Source organism: Schistocerca gregaria, chromosome 2 (assembly GCF_023897955.1).
Source record: "Schistocerca gregaria isolate iqSchGreg1 chromosome 2, iqSchGreg1.2, whole genome shotgun sequence".
NCBI classification, from domain to species: domain Eukaryota; kingdom Metazoa; phylum Arthropoda; class Insecta; order Orthoptera; family Acrididae; genus Schistocerca; species Schistocerca gregaria.
In genome coordinates, this window is record NC_064921.1 from 387919353 (window position 1) to 387935804 (window position 16452).

Genomic DNA, 16452 nt, shown 5'->3' on the forward strand with positions numbered 1-16452 from the left:
ACTGTCTTCCTCTAGCATTTAAGTGAATGCTAAATAGTTTTGTCTTTTCACCTCATAAACAAGATGTCTAAGCAATAGAAAGAAAGGACTACACTAACAATCCATTGAAAACACTTTCAAAAGGAATAAAACAAATCAATAATTTAAAACAAAACCAAATAAATTCATCAAAAGACACAAAATTAAACATATCTACTTCTGGATGCACTGAACTCTCCTAACACTTCAGCCGTCTGAAATGTTTCTGGTACAGAATCTCTGAAATATTGTAGGTAAATCAGAACATCCTGATGAGAATGACATATTTTCAAATTTGAGTATTAAAAAAAACTAACAGCAACAAAACCTGAACTTTCAAATCACTACCCTTATTGAAAATTGAATTGAAATACCTCATATGAAATCAGTGTTTCTTTTCTGTCAAATAATAATGAGAAACAAGTGCAGCATAAAGAGTGAACTTGCCATTCATTACATATTCTGCAGCAGGAGCATTACTGGAGTGAACCTCACTTCCTAAATTTTTATTTTCTGATATGAATGCTTTGTCATCTCATAACCATATTTTCTATTGTATTTGAAAATTTTATATTCATTCTGTGATACTCAGTTTTTGTAACTAATGAACTATTCTCTTTATTCCATATATATTATTGTTAAATGTTTGATATTTATGGATCAAAACTTCATTTGTATAGTTTGTTTTCTTGGTACTAATACTCTATAATTGTGGTAACTCTGATCATATTCCTCATGTCTGTGATCTCCAATTCAATTTTTTTATATGTTCACCTAAATTTAATGGAGGCATGAATATTTCACTTATTTTCACTGTAAAGTTATAGCAGACACTGTACCCGGTGGTGACTGATGCATGCCACTGAGTACTTAGGCTATTCATTCTCACCAGCGATAGCTGCAGCACTGGATGTATGACAAGAAGGCATGCGAGGTCATGAGGATGGGGTTTTAAAGTGGAGATTGGTACACAATAGTGAGAGGAGAAGCGGACATGTCAGTACACCACATATGACACGCTGCAGTGGAGATGGGTTGCGGACTCATGGAGGGCATGAGCAAACCTAAATCGAGAGCAGCAGTGCATCGCACGGTGCTGTTTAGTGAGGATGAAACAAGCCACTGTGGCTGGCATCTCAAATATTTAGGAGTGCAGAGCAGGAACTACTACTCCTAGATTCATAATAACATCATCGTTAAGTACGTTCCTGGAGAGTTTATCACCTATTTTTCGTAAAACTCAAGTTTTTATATGCTGAAAAGCTTGGGCTGTGTGAAACCTTGTGTGGGTTTGGCTAGAAAGTGGCATTCTTGGGGGTATGCTCCAGAGTTGTGTCTTAGTGGGCAACTGTAAAGCATTGTGATTAAAATTAACAGGTGTTGTACATTTGGGTTATTACTTAATAGCCATTTCCTATGTACTTAAACTTATGTGTGCTTAAAAGCATCTAAAGTGCAGAGTGGCTAAAGGCCCTTAAACTGTCTGTTGTATGGCTCTAGTAGTAGCCCAGTGGTTGTTATATCTGATATTTTTCAAGTCAAACATTTAGGACCAACACAGGCTAGTGAACTATTTTACCAAAGGAAATTCTGCATATGAACTACTGGTTGATATGTGAATGGCTAGAACGCCCTAGTTCTAATATTCTCTGTTGCTATTATTCTTACTGCCATCTTTAACATGTTCTGGCTGTATTGCCATATGCATTGTTTTAGAGTAATTTGTGGTAATAAAATGGTTTATGTCTTGCCTCCAATTGCACCTTTATGTTTCTATTTTAAGTTGTCATCACAGAATAATTTTAAAACCTTCCACCTGTTATATTGCATGATTAGAGGGCTTATTCATTGACAAGTTGTAAACTTAAGTCTGATTAAGTATCAAGAGCTAGTGCCCACACGATTGTGTGCATTCTCAGCACTGAAGACACATGTTAATGCAAGTACTATTTTCATGTTCTGTGTTGATCGAGACCTATGTTTGAGAATGTCCTGTTAGACAATTAGCTTCATTAGTCCTTTAAATTGAAACTCACAAGTACCTGTCATTGGGCAGGAAAATTGTTAACCTGCTTAGTTTAGTGGCAGCTAGAGCTGTGAAGTTGTTTTTAAAAAAAAAATTTTGGTGTTATGTGAGGCCAAGAGCTGGATTCAAAAATTTTCTGGTGTATTCCTGAAGTTAAAACGACTAGTGCCAATTCAAATTGCTGAATTTATTCAAGAATTTAATGAAGGGTAAGTTCAAAGTCAAACTTCAAATGTAATTGGTTTGTGTAAGCTATTAAAATGGTTAGCACCATGGGCATTTCAATATTTAACTGTTTGTGTAGTCTGAAAATTAAAACAGCTAGTGCTGATTCAAACTGATTCATTCATTTGAGAATTTAAAGACAGTTAAGTGCAACTTAAACATAAAATTTAATCTGTTTGCGTGAGCTGCTCGTGTAGTTTCAAAACTTAAATTGCTAGTGCAAATTCAAATTGATTCAACCCATTTAAGAACTTAAAGACAGCAAAGTTAAACTTAAAATTTAATTTGTTTGAGTCAGCTGTTAAAACAGTTGTTCCTGCAGGTATTTCAATATTCAAAAGCTTGTTTAGTTTGAAAATTTAAATGACTAAGTGCCGAATCAAACTGTGAATTCAAAGCGGCCAAGCACCAAGTTAAACTCCATGTTTTGTGTGTCTGTGCAATCTTCAGACCATTGGTAAATTTATCTTATTTTATATTGTATATTCACAATTTAAGGGGCTACTGTCGTTTCAAGCAGGGGAGTTGAGATAAGTGTTTAAGAACACTGCATGCCAATTTAAATTTTAGTATTTTGAGTGCTGTGCAATCATATGTAGATGGTTAGAGCCAATGCTGATCTGAATGACTCTATGGCTTTATGGTTATTCTGATAGAGCACCTAGTGCCAACAGAAACCAAGATTCATAAATGATCTTTTAGGTGAAACTGTTAAGAACCACAAGGAATATTAAGTTCTTATAACAGTTTAGCAATGAAAGGGCTTTCGAATATGGGTTACATGTTAGCTTGTGTCATTTGTTTTAAAGGTAGGTTGGGCCAGTTGAAACTTAAGAATCTTAACTGGTTGGGCCTTGTTGAATTAAATTGAAAACTGGATGTGTTGTTATGTAATGAGGCCAATCCCAGTGGTATTTTGTTTTTCTTAATAAGTGTGTGTATTACATAATTGCTGAAGTACAATTTTGTCAAAACACAATAAGATTGATATCCATAAAAAGTAAATTTCATTTTCTGTGCCTAGTACCTTTTACTTCACGACCCTTTAGTCCTAGCTACCCCTGCTCCAAAGGGTATCCTCATTCCTTGTTTCCGTGGTAGGGCAAAGGCTGCGGGGAGATTTCAGTAATGACAACAGTTTCATTAGAAACTCAAATCTTAGATATACACTACATTAACAGGAAAAGAAATCACTGTGAAAGCAGAAGGTGTTTCACTAAAAGGATTATAATTATCTGTGACAATGGCTTACAAAGAAGACTACAGTTCATCCAGTAACACCACAAAAAATATGGTTATAATAAACACAGTGCCAGCAGTCATGACATGTATTTTCTGCAGCAAAAGTTGTTAAACAATGAAAGGAAGGAGAAAATTATTTAGTGAGGTATTTTGTGAACATTTAGCTACTAAATAAACTACATTCATTACCTTGAACAACACTTTAAATCGTTCTTCAGGATCAAATGGTTTTCCATCTCGTAACCATGTAAATTTTGGTTCTTCTCCAGGTTGTAAAAGGCCTGCTGATTCTAATCCAGCAAAAATTTTCTTCTCAGCTATTGGAAAAATTTTTTTTAATTAATTTCTCTTTTTTCCTTGAAAATGATAGAATTTTACTATGAAAAATTTAACAGCAGCATACATTAGTGCAAGTAGCTGTTGATTCTGTATCCATTGATCCTTACGTACATCTCTAGAATGTAGAGTTCAACAGGGTAGGATAAGTTCTTCAGATGGCGTAGTTCAATAATGCAACCAGGAAATGGCTTGACATAGGTACAGAATGTAACCTGATGAAATATACGTCCTTATTTACTTATTTCATTTTACTATGATTCACAATGTCGTAATGTCTTCCATAATGGTATCTGTCTAGAAGAATTTCTAAACAACACTCACTTCATTACTACTAATATAACTTATGTCACTGAAAAGAGAGTAGCCTATGACACAGTCCATGCTATTTACCTTATGAGACTGAACTAAAACCTGTTAACTCTTTTCTAGAGCATTCAGTGCTACCTTAGTAGCGACCTTAGTGACTGAACAATACTGTGTTAAGCATATAAGGAGGCAAATATGTTCCATAAAAATAATTTCCCAAGATTTACTAGTTTTTCCAGGTTGAAATTTCAGATTTCCCACAAACAATATTTGTTCTGTGAGAGCAAGTTTTACTTTAATAGTTTTGATAATTGAAAATAAATTTTCTTTTCGTTGCTAAATCACTTTTTAGTGGTTACTCCATGTTAAGCTATGATTTACAGATTTATCAACAATTCTAGTAGCAGTAGTAGTAGCTATATTTGTCCATAGATCTCTTTTTACAAGGATATAGGACATGTCAAAGTATTTACAAGTTTAGACCAATTTAAAATAAGGCAATTTGTATACATATACATTTACAAACAATCATTAGATTTACTCCTGGTATACAATACCTTTTTATGAATGACTTATTAAATAATGTAATGCCATACTGTTCACTCATATCTCACTATCAGTCACTGCACATACTACACACGTATTGTTTCATAACATTTCACTTGCTACACACACACACACACACACACACACACACACACACACACTGGTGATCTTTGGGCCATTTTCCATGCCGCAACTTCCCATTTGCTATCCTGAAAAACTGCCTAGGCATCCCTCTATAATGAGTGACATTATGAGCTCAGAGTATTGTGCTATGCGTCTCTTAGGGGTAAGTTTTACTAGAAAAGGAAAAAAGAAGGAAAAAACATAGTGTGAAGGTGTTATGTGGAATGTTGGATGTTTTATGATCATTGTTATTATTTATATGTATAACATTTTTTTACCAAACCCCTACTCTGTTTTATCTAAGTAATCCTTCAATGTCATACTACATAACAGGTACTGTTTAGCTGCCCTTTTAAATTAGTGTATTTTTACAATTTATTTAATTTCTTTTGGTAATTTATTGTAGAGTTTTATTCCTTGGTAGAAAATGCTGTTTTGAGTTTTATGTTTATTTTTTCTTGGTAAATGTAAGTTGAGTCTAGAGCTTGTTCCATGATCATGGACAGAGCTGTTTGTTATTTTTGATGTGTGCAACTGACTGGTAAATGTATTCACACAGAGCAGTTAAAATCCCCAGTGTTTTGAACAGATCTTTATAATGAGCTTGAGTACTATTTTTGGTTATTACTCTTATGGCTCTTTGCTGGAGTTTAAAAATTGTGTTTATATGTTGTGCATTTGTTCTCCAAAAAAGAATGCCATAGCTAAGAACTGAGGGTATATATGAATAATGTGTAACTAAAAGACACTGTAAGTTATAAGATCATGTTTCCCTGGACATTCCAGGGTTTTGCTATGGTCAATCTACAATCAAAACAGTGTAATATATTACATAGCCAGACTTACAGTTTTAACTGAATCAGCAAACACATGTCACACTGGTGCTACATCTTCATTATGGGTACTTTCCACTGTACAACATATTAGGGCTTTTTCTGTTTCATTCACATATTGAGCGTGGGAAGAATTATTGTTTAAATGCCTAGTGCGTGCTGTAATTAAACTAATCTTATCCTCAAGATCCCTGTGAGAGTGATATTTAGGGGGTTCTTGTATATTCCCAGAGTCATCATTTAAAGCTGGTTCTTGAAACTATGTTAGTAGACTTTCTCACAATAGTTTCCATCTATCTTCAAGTCTGCCTGTTCAGTTCTTTCAACAACTCTGTGACATTCTTCTGTGAGTCAAACAAATCTGTAACCTTTCAATGATCTTCTCTGTGTACATTCAATACTTCTTGTTAGTTCTATCTGATGTAGCCCCCCCCCCCCCCCATGCTTGCAGCATATTTTGGTAAGGGTTGCACAGCTGATTTGTAAGCAATCTCCTTCCATACTGGTTGAATTTCCTTTGTGTTCTACCAATAATCCAAGTCTGCTCCTGCTTTACCCAAGACGGAGACTATGCGATCATTCCATTGTCCCTACTAAGTGTTACATGTAGGTATCTGTTTGAGTTAACAAATTCCACCTGTGATTCAGTGGTATTATATCCACTGAATACCATGTGTTTTCATTCTGTGAGATCCATGGTTTTAAATTTCTGAACATATACAGCAAGATGACCATTTTTGCAATCTTAAATTAGTCTTTCCACACAAAATAATATATTATGTATTTTCATAGGTTCTATTGCTGCACAGCTAGATACCTCCAGGAGGCACTCAAGTTCTACTGTTGCAAAAACTTTTATAAGTAGGACAAATGGAAAATCCTTGTGAGAAATGTGTTACAATTGATTTGTGATAGGATACAATGATTGTTTTTTTTTTTTTTTTTTTTCAAGTGTCACTATGTGATGCACTCCTCTGCATGTAATAATAAAATTAAATGAAACCTAATGTACTACATTCCACTGCACAACAGAACAAAGGAAATATCGCATTAAACTTCCACACTACTGTTGCAATATGGCTAGGCACATACCTTGTAGCTGTACACATATATCTTATAACTCTGTCAAGTTAAGAAATATTGTAGTGAAAGCAATAATGTTGTTGTTGTTGTTGTCTTCAGTCCTGACACTGGTTTGATGCAGCTCTCCATGCTACTCTATCCTGTGCAAGATTCTTCATCTCCCAGTACCTACTGCAACCTACATCCTTCTGAATTCACCTCTTGGTCTCCCTCTACGATTTTTACCCTCCACACTGCCCTACAATGCTAAATTTGTGATCCCTTGATGCCTCAAAACATGTTGTACCAACGGATCCCTTCTTCTAGTCAAGTTGTGCCACAAACTTCTCTTCTCCCCAATCCTATTCAATACCTCCTCATTAGTTACGTGATCTATCCACCTTATCTTCAGCATTCTTCTGTAGCACCACATTTCGAAAGTTTCTATTCTCTTCTTGTCCAAACTAGTTATCGTCCATGTTTCACTTCCATACATGCCTACACTCCAAACAAATACTTTCAGAAACGACTTACTGATACATAAATCTATATTCAATGTTAACAAATTTCTCTCCTTCAGAAACGCTTTCTGTGCCATCGCCAGTCTACATTTTATATCCTCTCTACTTCGACCACCATCAGTTATTTTACTTCCTAAATAGCAAAACTCATTTACTACTTTAAGTGTCTCATTTCCTAATCTAATTCCCTCAGCATCACCCGATTTAATTTGACTACATTCCATTATCCTCGTTTTGCTTTTGTTGATGTTCATCTTATATCCACCTTTCAAGACACTGTCCATTCCGTTCAACTGCTCTTCCAAGTCCTTTGCCGTCTCTGACAGAATTACAATGTCATCGGCGAACCTCAAAGTTTTTACTTCTTCTCCATGAATTTTAATACATACTCCAATTTTTTCTTTTGTTTCCTTTACTGATTGCTCAATATACAGATTGAATAACATCGGGGAGAGGCTACAACCCTGTCTCACTCCTTTCCCAACCACTGCTTCCCTTTCATGCCCCTCGACTCTTATGACTGCCATCTGGTTTCTGTACAAATTGTAAATAGCCTTTCGCTCCCTGTATTTTACCCCTGCCACCTTTAGAATTTGAAAGAGAGTATTTCAGTCGACATTGTTAAAAGCTTTCTCTAAGTCTACAAATGCTAGAAATGTAGGTTTGCCTTTTCTTAATCTTTCTTGTAACATAAGTCGCAAGGTCAGTATTACCTCACGTGTTCCAACATTTCTAAGGAATCCAAACTGATCCTCCCCGAGGTCCACATCTACCAGTTTTTCCATTCGTCTGTAAAGAATTCGCGTTAGTATTTTGCAACTGTGACTTATTAAACTGATAGTTTGGTAATTTTCACATCTGTCAGCAACTGCTTTCTTTGGGATTGGAATTATTATATTCTTCTTGAAGTCTGAGGGTATTTCGCTGTCTTATACATTTTGCTCACCAGCTGGTAGAGTTTTGAAAAAATAATAAGCAATAATATAAAATAATAAGCAAAAACATGGCTATTGATTAAGACACAATGAATCCAGTTACGTTTGTCAAGTACTTCCTTTCCTTTGACCATGTCCTTGCTGGATAATTTTGGTATTTAGGAAAACTTCAGAATACCAGCCATGATTTATAGAATTTACAAAGAATAAAAAATCAGTGTCACTGGAATGGAATATGAAGTGACAGCTTCCCAAATTAAATACTAATTTTTTTTTCTTGGAACCTGAAGAATATTTTTATACAGGGCTAGTTACGGGCACCAGCTTCACATAGTTAGCACTAAGTATCTATGGCTGAACAACTTGTTTGGCATAGCAATAATAGATTACACACACAAACCCTCCTCATGAATCAGTCTATCTATGTTTTAAAAACATATCAAAATCCATACAATGTTCCTGAGATTAGCCTTCACATAGAGACAGAAAAACATGCTAGGAATTTAACTTCATCATAATTCATGCAATTTGCATGAAATATTTATATATTTTATACACAATCCTTTCTCGCCAATCAGACTATCTATTTTAGAAAATTGTATCAAAATACCTCAGTAGTTCCTGACATTAGCCTTCATATACAGACAGAAAAATGTGGCAGTGAACTGTAGTTTAGTAATATTCATGGATGTATCAGTAATACTTCTGTAAACTTTGGAGGCATATTTCTCACATCAAAATAAGAATGAAATTTCAAATTAATGTGCGCTTGAAAATTATTTTATACTTTATGAACATTTGACAACATTCTCAAGTCAGAAGCCAATAACAAATGTTTGGAATGTCCTTCCTTTGGCTCCACAGGTGTATACACCAGTTGGAGTATGCTCTCTCACACCCTTTCAAACCTATCCAGATAGTGATGCATGGTTCACAGGGTTCTGTCGCAGAGCGATGAAACATACCTGCATTAGGAATGTCTCCTGTATGACACTATTCCTTATGTAGTGCCCACAGATAATCATTCAAAGCACTGAGGCTGGCGAAATGTGCAAGCCACAGTACTGGTCGTCCTCTCCCTACCTTTAAGTCATGGTAGACAGTATCCACTGTATCACAAACAGTGTGACTGAAATGTGTTGGAGGCCCATCATGCATAAACCATTTGCTTCCTGTGGGAGCTCATCATTTAGCAACTATGGAAAAGTGTTCTGAATAAGGTACTCATAGGAAGCATCTGTGAATTGTGCTAGTCATAGGCAGCATCTATGAATTGTGCTAGTCATAGGCAGCATTTGTGAATGGTGCTAGCAAGACATATAGATCTATCAGGTGGTCACCTATTGTCACAGCTGAGAATAATGTGCACAACACGAATGCATCAGAAACCATTAAAATGTGTTCTATTATCACAATATAGTTCATTTTATTCATTTAAAACATTGCCAATGGTAGTGTTTTCTCACCTGTTTATTATTTGCAATGGGAATACCATGATATTTCACTAGAATTGTCCTCTTTGGCACTGGTGCAATACATACAAAAGAAAATAAACTGGGAGACCTTAAACAGTGAACAATGAAGTCTACTGGTATGGCAATATTGTGTCTTGAATGAATTTTAACATATATATTTTCATTCACACACACATTTTTTGAAGCACATGCATTTGCAGAGACATGCATTCTGAACATTGCAAACTTTGCAAAATGTTCTTTCATTAATAATTCAAAATCCAACACTTCTTCACACATATTTATAAGATATGTTTTACTTATTTTGTTGTTATGAATCGGCCTCAAAGCTAGTTACTTATTTATAAAATGCCCTACACAATCTTTATTTCACCAGCCCAACTCTAATTAACTTAAAGGACTTATTACTCTGCTGTTATGTCAGAACTGTGAAGGTTCTCCCTTGTGACTGGATCAGCAGAACACAATATATAAATGAAATAATGAATAGGAATAGCGACTCATCTGGATAGTTCCATCATTCACTACTGCTACACATCTGCTGTACAATAACAATGCAATAATGTTGAACCAATGTCCATAAGCAAAATTCAGTGACTGGTTTGTACAGGGGATAAGTGCTGCTGATTTTGTTTTCAATGTCATTAAGTTTTACAATGTCACACACACACACACACACACACACACACACACACACACACACACACACACACACATAACAGAAAGAAACTTCCACATGGGAAAAATATATTAAAAACAAAGATTCCAAGACTTACCAAGCGGGAAAGCGCCGGCAGACAGGCACATGAACAAAACACACAAACACACACACAGAATTACGAGCTTTCGCAACTGGCAGTTGCTTCGTCAGGAAAGAGGGAAGGAGAGGGAAAAATGAAAGGATGTGGGTTTTAAGGGAGAGGGTAAGGAGTCATTCCAATCCCGGGAGCGGAAAGACTTCCCTTAGGGGAAAAAAAGGACAGGTGTACACTCGCACACACACACACACATATCCATCCGCACATACATGCTGTGTATGTTTGTGTGTTTTGTTCATGTGCCTGTCTGCCGGCGCTTTCCCCTCTTTCCCGCTTGGTATATATATATATATATATGCTTGTGTCTGTGGATGTGCGGATGGATGTGTGTGTGTGTGTGTGTGTGTGTGTGTGTGTGTGTGTGTGCGAGTGTACACCTGTCCTTTTTTTCCCCTAAGGGAAGTCTTTCCGCTCCCGGGATTGGAATGACTCCTTACCCTCTCCCTTAAAACCCACATCCTTTCATTTTTCCCTCTCCTTCCCTCTTTCCTGACGAAGCAACTGCCAGTTGCGAAAGCTCGTAATTCTGTGTGTGTGTTTGTGTGTTTTGTTCATGTGCCTGTCTGCCGGCGCTTTCCCGCTTGGTAAGTCTTGGAATCTTTGTTTTTAATATATATATATATATATATATATATATATATATATATATATATATATATATATATATAGTCACAAGGATAATTTACAGCACTGAAATGGACATGCTGTTCCTCTGCGGTCTTTTATCTATGAATACTTATGGAAAGAAATGTTGTGAAGATATCATAACACAAAATACATCTCCAACTTACTTGTAACTGTTACAGTTGCTTCACTTGACACTTCTCCATATTTGTTTTTAGCAGTACATGAATATTTTCCTGCATCATTTTGGTGGACATCAGTAATAACAAGTTCATAATATCCAGACTCGGCTTTATCTCTTACAACTTGAATGTGGTCACTTCCTTTTTCTATAGGTTTCCCATCTTTATAGCTGAAATGTATGAAAATAATATTATCTTTAAAAGGTAAGTAGTGTGCATATATGCAGACATAAAGGTAGAGCAAGAGGGATACCTGAAACAAAGTCTACAATCTATTTGGTACTTGCTCAAAATATACTGTATCTGTGTTTAATTCCTAATAACTCATTAATTATAAAATATAAACACACATTTATACATTAGAAATTAAATTACTTTCATGTCTTCAGCATCTTTAATAAATATTCTATCAAAAATATACTTACAATGTTACTTCTGGGTTCGGTGTACCTTGAACTTTTACCATAAATCGCAAATATGTATTTTCTAGCAGTTCTGTGTCCTTAAGCCGAATTAAGAAACTCGGACTATTTGCTGCAGCACGTCGTGCCCTTTCTTCTTCACTAACTATGAAACAGAAATGAGTTTAATTTCAGATCAACTGTTTTCACAAAACTTAAAAAACCTATAGTTAAGAAGAGTTACTGCCAGTAACAATAGTTGCAAATTATTCTGAAAATTACTGTATAATTATTACATTTATGAAGAAAACATATTTTCATTGTAATTTTCCAGGTTATGTTTAAATGTATCTTGTATAATCTTAATTAAGTTAATGTATCCTCAGTTAAGTTAATTAAGTTATACAGCCTAAGCATTCATAAAATGTTCTCATTCATATACCTATCTATCTCTCTATATACCTATCTGTCTCATATCTATAAAACTTGAAAAGTACATAATAACTGTGACTAGGTTGAGATAGCACATATTTCTTTTGACATTAAGATTTTTCTCTGCAAGCTTGATGTATATTTTTGTTCTTTATGCATATTATCACCTGACTTAAGTTATTATCTCTGATATGTATAGTCTGCAATACTTGTTTGCATATTTTATAAGTGTAATCTGTTTTTATAATATTTGAAAGCACAGTTAGCAGCTGCCAATACAAGTCTAAGCTATCCCTGAATGGTGTCTACAACTTTTTATGTAACCATGGCTCCTGTTATGCAACATTTGCTTTTGGGCAACTGTGTGTTATTTTTTGTTTGTAATAATTTGTCTGTTCAAAATGGTTCAAATGGCTATGAGCACTATGGGACTTAACATCTTAGGTCATCAGTCCCCTAGAACTTAGAACTACTTAAACCTAACTAACCTAAGGACATCACACACATCCATGCCCGAGGCAGGATTCGAACCTGCGACCGCAGCAGTCCCGCGGTTCCGGACTGAAGCGCCTAGAACCGCACAGCCATCGCGGCCGGCAATTTATCTGTCATGAGCTAGTGGGCTGCATATACATCTCTGCAAATTATTGTGTTCACAAGCATACTATCAATGTCTTGCATAAAATTATTTTGCGTATTGAGCCACGTCATTGTTAACAACTAAAGCAACTAATTGCTCCAAGTTTATCAAATGATCAGTAATTTCCAAACAAATTTCAGACTTACAGCTAGTTTTCATTTAATTCATTGCACAATATTTTGACTGGGCACCTGCCAGTCACCTTCAGGTGAGCCATCGAAGGCTAACTGTTAGTATTCTACGACTCACATGGAAATGACTGGAAGGTGCCCAGTCAAAACATTGTGCAATGAATTAATTGATGACTGGTTGCAAACCCAAAATTTGTTTGAAAATTGAGTTCACTCGGAAAATTTTAAAAGTCACATGTCTGCAATTTGTTGCTGTAGTAGTTTGCAGTGACATGTCTCAATACTCAAAATTATTTTATTCAAAATGACACTGGCTATGGAAGCCTACAAACTTATATTGATATCTTTACCACTGAGAGCACAAGTTTCTATCAGATTTGATATTTGTACTACATTCTTGTTGGCAACATACCTATACATTACTTTCAAACTAAATTAATATGTGCAGTTTTCATTCAGTTTCAGAAATTTGATCTATGACTGAGAAGAAATGTGTCCTTTCACAAAATCTGAGCTCCAATCAACACATTGCTCTTAACATTACCATACGTCCTTCATGGAAAATGTTATTCTATATGAAACTCACAATATTTCTTTATGAGAGTTGCAAGTGGAAAAAGGTATTATTGAATATGCAAATAATAAGTTTTTTTTAAACTTACTGTCCTGAACAACTAGTTGTGCAGTACATGTGGAGCTTCCAACGACATTGGATGCTTTAGCTGTATAGATACCAGTGTCCGACTCACAACAGTGTTGAATTTCCAGTTTGAAACTGCTGCTATCTTTAGATTCTATTTTAACTCTGTCTGCTAGCTTATCATCCATTGGCCGATTATCTTTCAGCCATGTCATATTAGTTGGTGAATCAGAGGCAACTTTGCATTGAAATATAGCATTCTGCCCAGCTGAAACAGTTTAAACATCAATTATTATTTACACTGTATTTACCATAAACAATGATAAAAACATTAACCTTAGTTCCAAATTGCATTCAAGTGAAATAAATGTTTGTCCTGAGTGACATCTCCTGTAATATTAACTGAATACTCTTGCTGCAAATTCAACATTTAGTATGCTACAGTAGCTTCAAATCTGAGTACAAGCATTTTAATTTCTATAATAACATGACATTTTGTGTCACTCTTATTCATACAAAGAATAAACAGCTACAAAAAATTACAAATTACATTTAAGTTTTTGTCTGAATAAAATTTACCACCAAACCATCAGCAAAAAGAAATGCCATAAACATATCAAAATGACACCATGATATAAATGCAACTCAAAAACATTAAACTGGCGCAACTCAAAAAAACCTGCATTTCAACAATGAAATAATTGTGATAAATTACACTGATGGTGGAGCAAATGAGTATTTTTAGAGTTACTACAATTAATATAAAACCTATGTTGATTCAAGCATTTTAAACATATGACACTTGCAAATGTGAGATATTTCTATTTGAATTGAACTGTGCATGATTTAATTCAAATATTTTTCTCAAATATTTCTGCTCAATTTTTTGGTAATATACACATTAAGCCAAAATAGCCACCACATATCTACTACTGCTGGTCGCACAAATGCTGGTTCAGCAACAAAAAGAATGCCAAGCCCTATATTTCCTTTATAGGAACGTCCTTTGGGTTAGTCTTCACAAAAAGGGGAATAAGCTGGCAATAAAATTTGTTTCCATTTTTCCTGTAGCATAATCACGATGTGACCAACTGTTGTAATAAATATCACTCATTTGTGACAACAATGAGTAATATAACAGACCACGATCTGATATCGTAGCATCCAATACATGCAACTAATAAAGAATAAGATACACTTGTATATTTCACTTTCTGCAGTTAATCTTTGTAATATTCCTTTTATTTATACTCGTTATTCTGTAAACGAAGTCAAATAACAACAATAAGGATATATAAAAGGTTGTGAGACCTGACCAGATAGATGTGCAATGCTAGCACATCCCTTCCCAGATTTGGGGGCATATGTCAGCCCCAGATCGGATCCGCTTGGTGAGTTAACGGTGAAGGCCGGTATGCCAGCCAGCCTGGATGTGAACTTTAGGTGATTTCCACATCCGACTAAATGAAAATCAGGCTGGTATCCACATACAACCTCAGTTATATGATTTGCAAACACTTCAGAAACATTCTCATACTTTCCTGTGTGGCAACACTAAATGCACACAGATGGGGTGGTTACATAAATCCGGCCTGAAGGGCAAGGGGTGACAACAGGAAGGGCATCTGACCACCCTCAACCACTCACATTTTGAAATCCAAATTAACATGCTGACCCCCTGACAATATGGGATAAGGTCAGGAGAAAGAAAGGTACACAAAACAGTGAATTGGTAATAACAAGTAATTCCTGTAATTTCAAGATAGACACAAATTTTGAGGAGTTATATTTACTGGAAAGATGACCATATTAATTAATGTTCTAGTTCTTGTGGAAAAATGTTAAAGCCAAAAGTAAATAAGAAAAAATGTTAAAATAATGCAGATGTGGAAAGTCTGGTAATTGCATCACAAACAGCAAACAGTTGATACAAACAGTCACTGTAATTGTGCAAGTCTAAATTTCTGAGCAAATTTTAATGCCAATCTTCAAGTGAAATCATTTTGGTTATAAAACTGCAATTGTATTAAAGTTGTAACAAAGAATTAAACACTAGGCTCATTGTTAAAGGGCTATATAAGTGGAAGTGGCTGTGACTATGACTCAGTAAACAGTACAGATACATCTCAGTTTTGGCATAGTCATTAGCAATGTCTGCTCAAGAAATGTCTGCTGAAGAAATTTTAAATAAATTATGACTTTAAAAAAATTGGTTCTGAGAAAAATATTTCCAATTATGTAAGACAGCAGCATATTCCAAGAGAAATCACTCCAATGTTCATGGCAGCATATGAAAATGAACATGCTAGTAGGATCAACAATCATTGGCACATCCAAATCAGCAAGATAAGTATTTAAATCTTAATGGATCATTTTCTGCTCCAAAACCTTTTATCTTTTAGAAGAATCACTGTAAAATAATGGGAAGTTTCCATCTTAATTGGTAGTGGAAACATGCTACATCATCTCTCAACATGTTTGCAAAACTCTCTATTGGATGGCAGTTCTGTTGTTTCCACACCCAAGGAACTTAGTACTGTGTTTAGTGGTAACAATATGACAGTGGAGCATAAAGGGAGGAAATCACATCTAAATATTCATAATTTATACACCACTGAGAAGTGTGACTGTGGGTACCATAAGTTAGGATTTATTCTCATTCCAATTATGTATAGAGCATGAGAATAACAACTGATTAAAAAAAAAATCTTGCCTTCACAGTCACTATGGGAGTGGTATATGGGAGGCTTAGGCATATTTCTAGATCATTCACTTAAAGCTGCTTCTTGAAACTTTGTAAGTAGCCTTTTATGGTATAAATGATCTACATCTTGAAGCGTCGGCCAGTTCAGTTTTTTTCAGCATTTCCGTGATACTCTCCAGCGAGTGAAACAAACCTGTGACCATCTGTGGTGCCCTTCTTTAAATACATT

The 16452-nt window shown here is 35.2% G+C and overlaps 1 protein-coding gene across 2 annotated transcripts in view; it reads right to left on the minus strand.

Moving 5' to 3' along the window:
• Window positions 1-16452, minus strand: part of LOC126321023 (obscurin) — a 790459-nt gene that overhangs the window by 341016 nt on the left and 432991 nt on the right. For both annotated transcript variants that reach the window (XM_049994141.1, XM_049994140.1), the window contains exons 15-18: window positions 13542-13787; window positions 11701-11842; window positions 11261-11445; window positions 3701-3828 (exon numbers count right to left, since the gene is read on the minus strand). In XM_049994141.1, coding sequence (XP_049850098.1) covers window positions 3701-3828; window positions 11261-11445; window positions 11701-11842; window positions 13542-13787 — 701 coding nt within the window. The remainder of the gene's footprint in view (window positions 1-3700; window positions 3829-11260; window positions 11446-11700; window positions 11843-13541; window positions 13788-16452) is intronic.